Raw genomic sequence first — 15,206 nt, forward strand, 5'->3', positions numbered from 1 at the left:
AGTTTGTCCTTAGCTTACTGGTATCAACCATTGCCACACTTCAGCCTGAATTAACGGCTTAAAGAAGCTTTATAACTCTTACAAAAATTACCCATTATTACCACAAACAGCTCACATGTTTAAGGTTCAAGGTTACTTTATTAATACCCATGGGTAGGTATCTTTTGCAGAAACAATGATAGCATTTGGTATTCCATAACAAAACACACACAATGATAAATAACAGTAAAGAAAAGGATAAACAAACTGAATAAATTAAATAAAATGCTAATGTCACTGTTACTTCTTATTGAGCTCAATGACAACAGGAACAAAGCTGTTCTTATGTTTTGTCCTGCACCTCGGGTCTAAAAACCCCCGCCCAGAGGGAAGAAGCTGAAATTCACCTAGTAGAGGATGAGTCATTAAGAATTTGATAAATCCATCCTCTTTAATTAAGTCGTGTACAGGGAGGCTGGACAAGACTGTGACTCACCAATCACGTTCTATTTTTTTTACCTTTTAAGTGACTCCATGTCTGTCTTGTTGTTTTCTAAAATCAATAACCATATCTTTAGTTTTGAATATGTTCAGTTGGGCGTAGGACTCCTCACACCGCTGTACAAAGTCAAAGTCTGGTTCACCCGCTTTAAGTTGGCTGACAATAACACTCATCTGTGTATTTAATGATGGTCCTGTTTTCATATCTGCTCTGACATTTGTTTGTATATGAATAATAAAGGTGACAGCACACACCCAGACCCTGTGGAGAACACTGGGTCAGACAGAAACCCATTTATTCTCACTCTTTGTGACCTGTCAGTTAAAAAGTTTAAAATCCAGTTCCCCAGATTTTGTTGGAGACATGTTTTCTGATAATTAGCCAGGAGCTAATTAAGCCCTGCTAACACCGTTAAAATTGCAGACTAATTTGCACATTTACATTTAACCAAGTACATATTTTTTAAAATAGCAAATTACAAAGTAACCATTATTGTTTCTTGTGATTAATTAGATGTAATTATATTTATTTATTTATTCATATGTAGGTATGATTTACTAAACCAGAATTTTAAGGTGTTAAATAAAATAGTTTCTTGATGTTATACAAAAACTTGAATAAACATTCTCCAAGGGTAGCCATTTCATATTTTTAGCCAAGAGTTGCAAAATGACAAATCTCAACCTCAGTAAGCAGAGATGGGTGAACATTAAAATTTTTATTTAAAAATAAGAGGGAAAACAGGTGTGCTTAAACAAAAATGAACAAAGTGGAGTGCATAAACAATCAGACTGCTTTGCATCAACCATAGCACACACATCTACATCCAACTACTGACATAAAATATCACAGTAACAAAACAAAGTAAGCTAAATAAATTATCAGAGTTCTGACTGGAAACAAACAACATTGTTTAAGAACATAAACAGAATTTATTAAGAAAAGCACTGAACAGGTGTTCACAAGTAACTTAAATAACAGCTACACAATGTAAAACAAAACACCTCAGGGCTTGGTGCTAATATATTTTTATAGTTATTACTCTGTTTACTCACATCCAGCCAACGACAATCAAAAACCTTCCATAAATAAATAAAAGAAACTATCACATATTTACACATTTCTTGATTAAATTTACATGTTAAAAAAACAAAAACAAAACAAAACAGGAGATTTTACAAAATATGTACAGAAACTATTTACAGATAATCAGCTACAATCACCAAATTACCTTCATTAAAAAAACAAAAACATTTTCTTCATTTTGGTTGACGTCAGAGAATTCAGCAGCTTCTTCATTTGCAATGTAAACCACTCTTCACTCCCTACACTCATGCCGTAGTTAAAGATTGGTCAAAAGGAAACCTTTGACAACATAAGATGTGCAACCCTGTTTTCCGAATATGGAAAAGCCACAGTATGAAGTCAAGAAGGCCATCACTGCCTGGATTATGGAAGGTGCAGAGATCAATAAGGCATTTACTGTAAAGGCCTCCAGTAAACTTCACCAAACTGGAGTGAAGGCACATATGAGTTAAGACAGTACAGCGCAGGATTTTTAGGTAAAGTTTGCCGTGCAAACACATTTCAGCCAAATCAACACAACTGCTTTGAAGTGTTGATCACATGTGTATCTTAGCAAAGACATTCAAAGAAACGATTTTTAGATGGCATCAAAGGAGTCAAGGCTCTGGGATCAAGAGCATCATCCTCTAAAGCCATGCAATATTCCTTCATCCTGAAATAACTATGTGATCTGGTTAAATAGCTAGCTGCGGTTATACTTCATGTTTTGTTGCTGAAGTTATAGAGACAGCCTCTTTGCAGGCTTGGACGGCACAGTGTTGAGGTTGGAATCATAAACCACAAAAAACAGGTCACTGGAAGAAGGGAAGGGGATTGTTCAGCAGCAGGTGGTTAGTGCTCTTCTTCAGGTTATGCCATGTCCATGTCATCCATGCTCACCATTTGCCTCTACAAATAATAAAAAAAACAAAACATTATTAGCAAAGTTGTAAAAACACTTGAGAAATGATGCTCAGCAACAGCAGAGACCTTACCTCAGGATAAACGTAGCCATCGGAGCCGTTCCTGCAGATGTGCACCTCATCCTCTGTGGTTTTCTGGTACACAGGATTATCAAAGTGGATGGTGTTGGTGTTCTTGACGCGCCATTTTCTCCACAGCAACACTCCTCCAAAGACCAGCAGGGCAGTGATCACTGTAAAGAAAGGAATGAGTTAAAGGCCAGTTTGTTGAGAAATGAATATGACCGAGACAAAAACAGTAAATTAATATTGTACATATGACAGCATCATAAGCTCTACAGCTAAAAGGCTACATAGGAACTTACTGATTGGCAACACGACGTAGAGAGCAATCGGGGGAGACGAAGGGGCTTCCAAGGGCGGCCCTGCCTGTTTTCTACCTGAAAATAGCAAAAGTACATCTTTTTAAAATAATTTCTTAAAGTCAGATGAGATCAGTTCTACTCTTGCACCTCTATAAAGTAGATGTTGGTCTGGAGAATTCACATTTGTTAATACAATGCCAAGGAGGAAAGACATCAGAAATTATCTTAAAGAAGCAATTAATTGCAATACAATAGAAGACCCTGTGCTTCCCAAGAATGTTTTTTTTTAATGCATGTATATTTTAATAAATTATCTAATTCTTTGCAAGTATTCATTGGTCATTACCTTGAGCAGTGGCGATAGGCTCCTGTGCACTCTCTGTGGCCTGGGTAGAGGAGGTAGTTGTGTGCTTTTTGGTTACGATGGTGGTGGTTGTACTTGTAGAAGTTGTAGTTGTGGTAGTAGAGGCAGGCTGGCTGGTGGACTTTTGTGACGGGAGTTTTGAGTCAGTTCTTGTTTTGGGAGGAAGGGCTGCTGATCCTTTTGGAAAATAAAAAAAAAGGTTACTATTAGTGTTATGTTTTTTTTTTTAATATTTTATTTTAAAATGTGTAGCAGATATTTACCTGCCACACACTTCCTCATATCAGGCCCCGTGGTCGTGTTGTCAGGACAGGCGCAGGTGTATTTAGGAGAACGTTCGTTGATCATAGGAGCAGGGAGGCACAGAAACTCACAACCTCCATTCATACTGTTGCTCTCTCTGCACCAGTTTGAAGCTAGAAATTGAATATTAAAAAAAAAAAAAGATTAAGGAAAGAGTGACGTGCCTTGGGCAGATTTTAAGCCAGCCCTTAAATAAATGTGTCTTTACCGTTTGGCTGCTTGAGATTGTGGTGAAGCACAATATCCTCTGGCTGTTCCAGATCTGCTGCCAACTGAGTGACGTCTTGTCCTGTCAGGCGGTTGGCGCTAAAAACTGCACGGGCATTCGTGTCTGTCCAAAACACTTTCTCCTGTTTAAAAATAAGGAGTGCAACTTATTGCAAAAGATTATATTAAACACCATTTAAATATTAATGCTCCAAATCCATTTCACTCTCCATTACAGATATCATCACTAACCTCAAAGACAGTCAGTGAGACAGGGTGGGAAAGCTTTTCCTCCATAAAAATGACGTTGTGTCGGCTCCCACCCTTCACATCAATACTGGAGATTGTTTGCAGCTTAGAGTCCACCCAGTACAGACGCTGGTTGACCATATCTGCCCAGAGCGAAGCCACAGATTTGGTTATTATGGCTCATTACACAGTAAATGGAAATTGTTTGTTTTCATTCCATAATTCATAGAGTTCTGTTTACCAAGGGTGATGCCATTAGGCCACACAATGTTGTCCGTTACCAAGGCAACACGATCGGCTCCATTCAGCCCACACCTCTCAATCTTAGCCTCTTCTCCCCAGTCTGTCCAGTACATGAAGCTGAAGAGGACGCAGAACAAAAATGTTAAAGGACTGAATGCTGTTTCAATAAAACAAATCACAGGATATCTGTGGAACTTTAGCTTACTTATTAATTGGGTCTACTGTGATGGCTCTTGGTTTCTCGAGTCCCTCTGTGATGAGTGTCTTCCTCTTACTGCCGTCTGTTGTTGCTACGGAGATAGTTCTCAAAACACTATCAGTCCAGTAGATGTTGCCATGAATCCAATCCACCGCCAAGCCTTCTGGGGCTTCAATCCCACTGTCGATTATCACGCTGTGGTGGGTGGAGTCACCAGCTAAGTCTATCTTGGAACTGCAACAAGATTTGAGAGGTTTATTTAAAGAGGCAGATGCTGTTTTACCCGTGTCACATCCTGGTGTCACACTCAGAGTGGAGAAAAGTTTGTCCACACTGACATGAAATCAAGAAAGAGAGTTAGAGAAGATCGTACTTAAACAAGATGACCCCAATCTCTTACCTGAAGATTTTCTTTAGAGACAAGTCAGACCAGAAGATCATCTCGTTCGACATGTCCATGTCCAGAGCCACTGCGTTTTTCAGCTGTGGGATGAGCTGAACATACTCTCTATGGTCTACTGTGATCATCCTCACCTCATGTCTGTTGGTGAAGAACAAGGTGGGTACTGTGCCTGCAGGAGACAGCGGAGAACAGATTAGGTTGTTTCTTTCTTTTTTATTTCAGGTATTATTATTAAATAAAGAGTATTGAATAGGCAGAACATGTTTCAAGTGTTACCTAATTCAGCCTTGCATGTGTTGCTCATAGGATCAATTGCATAGCCCGTTATACAATCGCACTTGTGGCTGCCGGGTAGATTGATGCAGATCTGACTGCAAGTGTCTGGCACAGCACATTCATCAATGTCTGCAAACAAGTGAGCAGAGAGCTTAGAGAATGGCATATTGGGAACAACTCGGCTCAGCATCAATGGAAAGGTCTGGTTGTACACCTTCATTTTCACTAAGATTAATACACCTAGGCAACAAAAATGGAAACAACTCAATTTTTGATTTTAAAGAAACATCCATTTACTGTAACATCCCCAACAAAAGGAGATGAGACTGATTTTTTTTCTTTAAATCAGTTAAGACAATTAGTAGCTTATTCGTATGCTGATGTCCATATTCCAATAAAAAGAAATAAACTTCCCTGATTACCTCTGAGTCATAATTATTAGAAACTACATGTATGAAATGGTGTAATGCAATCCCTTTATGTTGTCGTGGTAACATGAATGTCTCCTGGGAGGTAGAATTATATTAGACCAGTAAGATGGAGCCCTCAACGGGAAGACTTTAAAATCAGCTTTTTTTAAGCAGGTCTAACTAACACCTGCTAGCTACCCACTATCTTAGGCTGTTTTAACCAAAGATAAACATCCTATCTTTGGTGTAAATGACAACATAAACCGTTTTCTTGGAATACTTGTTGCTTGTAACAATAAGAGCCCTCTAATGGCAGAAGAACAACACATGTAACTGTTGTCATTAGCACAGATCATGTGACGGTATGAGTCATTTTGTTTTCATTACCTAATACAAGCAGTTTATATTTAACTTTGCATAAAATGCGACATGTTGCTCTCCTAGCAACTCAGAAACTTTCTAAGCCACAGTAGTCTGGAGGCAGGTGGGGAGGAATTCAGTTTGTTTCAATTTTCATACCTTCACATGTTTTCTCGTCATGCTTCAGCCTGTATCCGAGATGGCAGGAGCAGTTGTGTCCAATCGTCAGGTCATTGCAGACATGGGAACAGCCACCGTTTCCAGTTAAACACTCATTAATGCCTGTAAAAATGAAATCAAGATTGTAAAACAGTGTTCATGGCAAATAATTCCAAGCGGGATCTGATATCCAATCCAACCCACTTTATTTATATAAAACATTTTTAAAAAACATGTTTACCAATGTGCTGTACAAACATAAATGCTAAACACAGACATACAAAGACACTCTACACCGACAAAAAAATTTACACTCCTAAAAGAGATGGAAAAGCTTGAGAAACAAACTACACCAATGAGACAGAAATATATAAACGCAATCTAAAAACTAAAATACAGTAACAAATTAAGACTTTAATACAAAAAAAAACCTGTTAAAACACTAAAATGAAAAAAAAAATCACTCACCACATTTGGTAATGGGCTCATCAGACCAGTCGCTGCAGTCTCGCTCCTTGTTGCACACTCTGTCCATGCTGATGCACTCCCCATTGCGACACTTGAATTTGGTTGGGCCTTCGCATGTATTATCTGTGGAAACAGACCAGGGGATTATAAATTGGAAAGTTATCAGATCACGTGAGACTGTTGAGCAAAGACATTAAGGCTTTCCAACAGCTTTAAAATGGAAAATATTTAATTCTGCATACAGATAATTTGGCAGGTTAAACTATTCTGGGTCAAAAGAGTCACCTGTGCTGCAGCCATTCTCATCACTGCCATCTCTGCAGTTGCGCACGGAGTCACACTGCAGGCTGCCATGGATACAGGTGCCATCTAAGCACTGGAACTCATCACTGCGACAAGTAGGGTGACCTAGACAAACAAAAAGAAATGGTTTATTTGGGATCTATGATAATACGTAAATGGGGCACTTCTTAGTTCAACAGTAAATATAAATCTAAGAAGAAGGTTACAATAAAAAAAGAGTTCTTTTTAAAACAACTCCAAGAAGGAAAACTTACTGCAGTTGAGCTCATCCGATCTATCGTGGCAGTCAACGCCTCCATCACACCGCCAGCTGCTGTGGATGCACTGTCCGCTTGCACACTCAAACTCGTGGATGCTACATCGTGGCTGCTTCCTACTCGGCTGCTTCCCCCCGCAATTTTCTGGCCACTCGTCAGACCCGTCCAGACAGTCCTTGTCTCCGTCACATTTCCACAGAGCCGGCACACACACCGTGTTGTTGCACTGGAAAGACCGAGAGTTGCAGGTCGGTTTGGGACAGGACGCCTCGTCTGAGCCATCGGAGCAGTCGTTGTCATTGTCACAAACAAAGGAGAGGGATACACACTGGCCATTGCTGCAACGAAATTCGCCATTTTTGCACTGCTTTGCAGCTGTGGGTCAGGAAGAGAGAGAGCAATTACTTGTATGTTATCAAATTTTGAAGGTTACTTGACTCCATTTGTTCTTCAACTTCCGCCAATTTACCCAGAAAACATCAATAAAGTTTATCTTATCTTGACTTAAACAAAAATAACTCTTGCTGGACACATTCAATCTTTTAATTATTAACTTTTTACTGATTGCAGTGTTTGCAAATGGTGTAACAGTTTCCTCTTTCTGATAAAGCGAATAAATTCTCTTCTGGTGAGACACTTACTGCAGTTTTTCTCATCGGCCCCGTTGGTGCAGTCCACTTTGCCGTCACAGTGCCAGCTCCCTGATATGCACTCGTTCATGGGAGCGCCACAGTTAAACTGCGACTGCAAGCAGGTTTTGGCAGCTGAGGTGAGAAACAGGAAGAAAGAGTCATTTCACTCTTCTGCAACAGAGAGATACGGCTTGTGATAAAGTACTGTAAAACTTTGTTTTTATGACATACCACAGGTTTCAGGTAGTTCATCAGTTCCATCGCCGCAATCATCAGTCCCATCACAAATCCACCTGCGGGTGACACACCTCCCGTTTCCACATACTAACTGTGTGGGGCTGCATGTGACGGCTGCATCTGTTCACAAAGACATTACAGTGTCACAAGAGGGGAAGCTAACACACACAAATGTTTATGCACAAGCTCTGTCCTTATCAGCATTTACAGCTCACGTTACACTCTGCTGATCAAGAGCACCATGTAGTGATACAAGCTTTTACCAACACACACATACAACCGATATCCTGTAAAGTAAATGTTTGACTGAAAAATACACACTGGAAAAAAGAAATTGGAGGCAGTGAAGTTCAGATAAAGGACAGTTTGAAAACCACACTTTTCACTCAGAGGAAAGTACAACATGAACTATGACATAGAGCAATATAAAGTATTTCAAGAGGATTTTCAGTGGTCACATCCTTCCTCGTGGTACAAAAGCAATACCAAATTTTACAAAACTAGATTTAGGATTAAACAAGATCCAATAAGGCAGATGTTCAGGTATGGACGGAAAGTTTTATCGGGTTCATTTCAAGCTCAGAGGTCTCGCACCTCCGTCATACCTAAACTAACTCAGGTTGCTCATTTTTCTGTAAGAGTGTGCATCTCCCTCCATCACTTCTCACGCCACCGGTCTCTCCTGTGGCCTGGAGGCTGGGGACAGACGCTGTCAGACTATCTCTTTAAGACAATAGCATGGGAGGAGTTGAACAATCACACCACCAGTTGCTGATTGGTCCCTGAATGGTATTCTTCATAACAAAATACCCAGAGTGACCCAACAGTAAAGGCGGAGACTCTAAACACAAGGAAGTTTGTAAGCTTGAGCGTCTGCGAGTGATGACAGACAAGTCTGGTAAATGACTATGACGATAACGGGTATCAAAGGATTGTAAAATAAGGACTGGACACTTTTTCAACACTGGAATTTTCACTATCAGTTACATCCTTAAATTTCTTTAAATCTTCTTTTACTCGTTTCCTTAGGAAATTTGAGTTGACTCTTTGTTTTAATACAGAAGAATAAATCTCCCTGTGGACCTCATAAACTTCCACAGAAACTACTACTACTACTGGGGATTCCAGGAAAGGACTTTCCTGACCAAACGCCAGCTGTTACTGAAGATTACAGTAACTCTAACATGTCCTCCCACTCACTTTCCCATATTTAGGAGCCAAATAGTTAATGTGCTCCAAAGAAAGCCAGCAGAAGTGAGTCAGAGGGTGGTCCTTCCTGATTTCAAACTCCTGACCTGGTGTCTACAAACTAGATATACTTACAGCATGAGTTTATTTTCCAGTTCTTATTTTGACTGCCATTCCTACACATTTTCTACGACTCCCTAAAAACAGCTGTTTGCTAAAATTAGCTTAAATCTCATTTTAAAGAGAAAGCCACATTTTTTCCTTGGCTGATTGCAGAGAACATTTATTTACAACCCACTTCAAACTTTTGCAACGTACTTCTTTTGCTGTCATTGTGATTTTTTTTATGGTTGTTTCCACATGCAGTGGCAAAAGTGACTAACGTTACAAAAAACCATATCGGTACAATGGAAATACCTTCAGAGAGCTGAACTTAAGATTTTTATAGCCTGAGTGCACTTAAGCTGAGAACCCAAAGGTACCTTTATACCTACAATATGAACCTAAAATCCAGCAGACTTCCTTGGGATAACACCAGTGTGTGAGGCCATTTGAGCAATACTTCCAACACATGCACACTGCTGTGCCTGAGCTCCAAATGTATTTGAACTGAGACTGACAGATACTCTCAAGAAGTCTGACAAGCTGTCGTAACGTCGCGCGTCGACAATCCTCCCTTGTGATTGTACTTTGTTCCCTCACAAAGCATTCCTGTCTTTATGGCACATGCATGCAAAATACACACACAGTGAACACCTTCACAAAGAGGTGTATTTATGCATTTAAATGTGCATATAGCAGTTAATAAATAAGCAAAGGTGTGTGCTCATCATGTTGGTTTAGAAACTGAGCTGTGCTTCACTGGGTGATGTGTTAATGCTGCTGTACAGTGACATGATGTGGCTCAATCAGAAGAATCAGAGCCTGTCTGTTAATAAAGAACTTAATATGAGCTTACCCCTCAGAATCCAAACTTTACAGTTTTCCCCTCATTTCAGTCTTATGCCTCTGTAGTCATGTGTTTCAGACTACAAAGCTTGCTTTGAGTTCGTTAAAGGATGCAAGTGTACAGCTTTTTAAAAAATGATTGGTACTATGAAACTTTAAAGTCTTTATGAGTCATCACAAAGGAAATCTATTCTTTCCAGTAGGATTTTTTTTCAGTTAACAGCACATGGTTATGCTTCATTTCAGAAGTATGCTAAACACAAGATGACAAAGCATTAAACAAACCAGAGCCAGATCTCCCTCTCTCTCTCTCACACACACACACACTGGAGAATTTGATGACTGGAAATGAGCATTTTAAAACAGAAAGAAAAAGAATTTCGTTTTACCTGAAAAGAATCAATAGAGCTAATTAGGAGGATTGCTGGTCCAGCTGGTTGAATGGGTCTGCAGCACACTGTTGGTCTTATGGGTCATTAGGTTAACTGCTTTAGTATTTCTAGTAAGAATTATGGCACAAATGTCTATTTTTATTTTTTTCAGAGGGGTTTAATTTTTATTATTAATATATATTAGATAAAACTAATTTACAGTCTCATCTTTAAACTATAATTTGTTATTCAGTCTTTATTGAGTACAAATAGCATAATTTTATCTCTTAATTTTTTTTATTTATTCTGCAAAGCTATATTCCCATAAGTGGCATAAAGGAAGGTTTGACTTGCTAATGTCATGCTTAGATTTTGGACTTCAGGCTCAGAGGACAGTTCGATATTTCAGCCATTCATTTTTATTCATTATTCAGTTACTATTTAGTAAAAATAAAAAAAATAAAAAAATAAAAAAAAAAACTGGGAGTTTCTCTCAGGTTTGTTGCGACTCTTACAAAAGTTAACAACGCTGTTGCCAGGATCCAGTTTGCGCAACTCAAAAAGAAATGCAGACTTTCCTGAATCCCTTGTCTCGCAGCTTGCGGCAGAGAGGAGACCCCCTCCTGTCTTGACAACCGTGAGTTGAAGCTTTTGTCATGCACATGTGAAACTCGAACCAGCCTGGCAAACAGGCCAATCAGATTGGCTGTTCGCTTGCCTTCGACAAGGAAACGAAACCAATCAGAGCGGTTTCCGTCAATTACCTTCATTTATACCATCATTGAAAAGCTCATTGGGTTATTTCCACCAATTAGTCGCATCTTTTTTTTCATTGCTTTAACTACCAAAATAGCAGGAGAATTTTAAGTAAAATATAATATATATCACTCTCAAATAACGCTCCGGATATATTTTTGTGCTACTCACAGAATTTAGTAAATAAACAGTTCATAGTTGGCAAGGGGCATAGTTGCTTCTCATTTGTAACTATACTAGTATTTATGCCACAAATACTTGAAATAACGTTGCTTACCTGCTTGGGTCCAGAAGTGAATTAGCACCAGCAGACACCAACATGTGGACATCCCTGTGAGTCCCTTCCACATCCCATTCATGTCTCCACTCCTGATTTGTCCCTGACAGCAGCAGAGAAGTCAGCTGTGAGCGCAGCTGTGGAAAAGGCAGGGAGAAGTTTCAAGCAACGCGTACTGTGCGCAAAAGCGTCTGGGTCAAGGAAAACGTCAGACAACCCGCAAACCAGAGAAAGCCGGTACAACGTTGTAGACCGTGTCGCATCTGAAAGTGGTTTTAAGTAGCTGACATGAGGGCGGAGCTCGAGCGGTGGTGTGATGTTTGAAATTAGACGAGAACATCGTCGGGGGGAGGAGTCACAGTATTGCTGCATCACTCCTTCCATCGTCTCATCATCTAATCAAGCCTTCCTCCCAAACCTGAGTTTCCTTATATATGTGTGTGCATCCAGACACAGTAACTTAAAATCAAATAAATGAATAAAGGAAACCTCACTGAATCCAAATGTCTTCTTGTAATAACAGCAGTTATTACAAGTCAATATATATATATATATAGTTATTGAATAAGGGGTATTGGGGGTATTTTGTTCACATGCAGCAAATAAGAGCCTAATCTCAATACCTTTGTATAATGGAAGCATATTTTGAGCATGAGCCTTAATTCATTTTTTGGAGAGTATGTCCTACAGTGACTAAGAGGAAAATGAAACACTCCTCTGTATGAAAAACTTTGTATAAATGTAGATATAGCAGTATGCACACATCTTCTGCATTTGCAACTAATGTCCCAACAATACCTTGAATTGTCTAGATCAGGGATACACAAGTATAATCCTCGAGAGCTACTATCCTGCAGCTTTTAGATGCATCCCTTCTTCAACACACATAAAACATGAATGGCTCGTTACCAGGTCTCTGCAGAGCTGAATGACATGTGCATGAGGGAATTCACCCATTTGATTCAGGGGTGTTGCACAAGTTGCAGGATAGTACCTCTCAAGGACTGGACTTGGGCCTCCCTGGTCTAGGCAGTTAAAAGCTATTCTCCACTTCGGCGGGTTACATGAGTGTTAAACTCGTCCGGTGCAATTCGTGTCTAGGGTCACGGTTCCAATACAAAAGCAAACAAATAATTTGCAAAGCAAAATATCCCCCATTATTACCAATGCAAAATGTATCTGGGAATACATGGCAAAAGAACTACAGCTTTCTGTACAGCTGCCCGTAGTCTAAGATTACACAAATATTTCACAGAAATTAGATTCATAGGGAAAACATATCTAATACAGATCATGTTCCTCCCTTTGAGTTGATTTATGTCATTACTAAGGGTCAAAAATAGATTTGCAGAGCTTAGGTTGGATCAGAATTAAAATGAAGAAACAACAGTGTTAGCATTAGTGTGGAAATCAGATGCTGAAACCGGCCCCCCTCATCCATCTGTATCCACAATTTTTATTAACAGTGATGGGGAAGTAACTAATAAAAGGGGGGTCCAAGTTAAATCCATTGATGCAACGTGAATTAAGATGAATCCACTCCCTGCTATGGTGAAACACACAAAAAGAGAAAATAAAGGGGGGGTTCACAGAGGTAAGGAATGAGCCATGCGAGGTATTCCTGAAATGTGAAAATAGCAGCTGGATTACATATTTTGCTACACCCATCATCAGAGCTTTCACACACCTACAGAAACACACGGAGATGTGAATGTGTACGGTGTACATTTTAAACTCCTTCTGTCACATGTACAGGCTTTAGTAAAATATCAACTTTACTTCAAGTGACTCATTCAATGCCTCTGTGATGACTTCTAGAACAAACTGTCCACCTCTTCTGTGTACACTGGCATTGGCATTTTGGGTAAACTTTAAACACCAGAGGAAGAATATCTAAAGAAAGACGTGACAGTAGCTGGATTTCCATTCATTTATTGAGGCAAATCTGAGGCCAGTTTTGAAAATTTGCTGATCACATTGTTGGAGGTTATAATTCAGTAAAATAAGTAATTGTCCATACTGGAAACCTATTGTGAAGAGGGTTTAAAAAAGTGCAGTAGACATCCACAGGAAGAAAATAGTTCATTAATTTGACAAAATTACCTGAATCTCTGCAAATAGCTGGGATTTTATGTCTTATTTAAGAAGACACCCAGTCAATCATGTGACTTTGCAAAGATTCAAATGATCCAAAAGCTGGTGATTTAGATCGTTTATGCCCCTGCATCTGATGGGCATCAGATCTTCTTAAAAATAAGAAAGTGAACTCAAATGAGTGTATAAATGCATTTCTTCAATTTAGGAAGCTTATTGTCTGTTGTTGCTGCACTTGTTCCTTAAAACAAGAGCTTATTTAATTATTCAAAATGGGAATCACAAATGTCAATGGAAACCAAAGATGTTTTTTTCTTTTTTTTTTTCAAGTTTAAAGCTTTAGAAAGAAAAATGAAGTGGAGCTTTTCTAAAGTTTCTTGTGGAGTGACACATTTTAAAGATAAAAAATCCCCTGTGAGCAGTGATGCACATTAACTGAAGCAAACTTTGTGTAATGGCACACAGTAATGGCAAAACATGCATGAAAGCAGTAAAGCACTATTTTGTTTGGTGACGATTAAAATAATTACATTTGTTGATATGTTAATTATGTTGTGTTGAGGAACTCATTAATCAGCATGTTGTCCAAATAAACCAGAAGCTTCCCGACTGTCTGACAGTTTCCCTCTTCACTTCTACTATCTGTCATAGTTTCTCTATCGCCAGCGTCAGCTACTGTGTGCTGACTGTTCCTGGTTTATATCTACAGTACAACCGATTGGCAGCTTGATAATCAGCTTTGACCTTCTTTACTTTAGTATATAATTAATCTAAATTACTATAATTTCATTAACAGACCTGATACTGAACCAGTCCATTTCGCCTGTAGAAACTGTAATAAATGTCCTCTGGGTTTGCATGTGTGAAGGAAGTATGTGTTGTTTGGTCTCCTAGAAAATAATACACAGAGAAAATACTTCTGTGTACATGATTAATCTTGTTAAATAGGGTAGAGTAAGTGGTGTTGGAAAGAGACCATGCTATTTTGCTTTTAGCTAAAAGCAAATGCAATTAAATTGTAATAAATTGTGTGGTGATAAGATCTTCATGTAGATCAAACTTCCTTCCTTTTTTAAACTCTAGAGTCAAAAGCTAAAACTTACATCATTGTGTCCTTTTATGTACATGTAAAATCCTGTTAATATATGTTCTTAAATGTGGCTATATAAAAACTTAAATGCTCCTCACTCATAGCTCAACAGTCAGTGTAGAACATAAAAACATTAATAAAATATCAAAAGGCATCATTAATTAATCTATGTTTTTCTTAATCAATCCAAGTATCAATGTGGGATGCACTTAACTAAATGGATCTGCATTAACCCTTGATATTAACTCAAGTTGATATATAGGACACACACCAAGCTACAGTACAGCATGTGCTTATTTTAAAATGAAATAGCATCTCAAGTCCAACAAATCTGATAAGTATGCACATGTACACGGGCACAAAGAGGCCTGATGACTGTGATAGCAGTGGTACAGAAGCTGCCGTCTAACAAGATTTGATAACATTAAAGACAACAAACAGACACAGGACATCAGGACATGTGTGACTTTTGGCTGCAAGGTGCAATGTCTCAGATTGAGTCCATACAATAATTTACTTTAATAGAAATTTTTCTCACAATCGGCTTCAAACTGTAAATTTATTGATGAAACAGAAGT

The 15,206-nt window shown here is 38.8% G+C and overlaps 1 protein-coding gene across 1 annotated transcript; it reads right to left on the reverse strand.

The window, feature by feature from the left end:
• Positions 1 to 1,184: 1,184 nt before the first annotated feature.
• Positions 1,185 to 11,711, reverse strand: ldlrb (low density lipoprotein receptor b). Its single transcript, XM_041983662.1, has 18 exons — positions 11,445 to 11,711; positions 7,899 to 8,024; positions 7,677 to 7,799; positions 7,033 to 7,410; positions 6,761 to 6,883; positions 6,476 to 6,598; positions 6,008 to 6,130; positions 5,079 to 5,207; positions 4,800 to 4,971; positions 4,406 to 4,633; positions 4,199 to 4,317; positions 3,961 to 4,100; positions 3,710 to 3,851; positions 3,462 to 3,614; positions 3,181 to 3,375; positions 2,835 to 2,909; positions 2,542 to 2,702; positions 1,185 to 2,455 (listed from the first exon to the last, which is right to left on the reverse strand). Exons 1-18 carry the CDS (start codon positions 11,524 to 11,526, stop codon positions 2,417 to 2,419), a joined length of 2,631 nt encoding a protein of 876 aa, XP_041839596.1. The 5' UTR covers positions 11,527 to 11,711; the 3' UTR covers positions 1,185 to 2,416.
• Positions 11,712 to 15,206: the final 3,495 nt, after the last annotated feature.

This window comes from Melanotaenia boesemani, chromosome 4 (assembly GCF_017639745.1).
Source record: "Melanotaenia boesemani isolate fMelBoe1 chromosome 4, fMelBoe1.pri, whole genome shotgun sequence".
Classification (NCBI taxonomy): Eukaryota; Metazoa; Chordata; class Actinopteri; order Atheriniformes; family Melanotaeniidae; genus Melanotaenia; species Melanotaenia boesemani.

Coding starts and splice junctions, on each gene's coding strand:
- ldlrb (XM_041983662.1), bottom strand. CDS start 11,526: ATGAATGGGATGTGGAAGGGACTCACAGGGATGTCCACATGTTGGTGT. Junction 5,208..6,007: donor TGACGAGAAAACATGTGAAG/GTATGAAAATTG, acceptor ACTTGTTTGCAG/ACATTGATGAATGTGCTGTG. Junction 2,703..2,834: donor CTACGTCGTGTTGCCAATCA/GTAAGTTCCTAT, acceptor CTTTCTTTACAG/TGATCACTGCCCTGCTGGTC.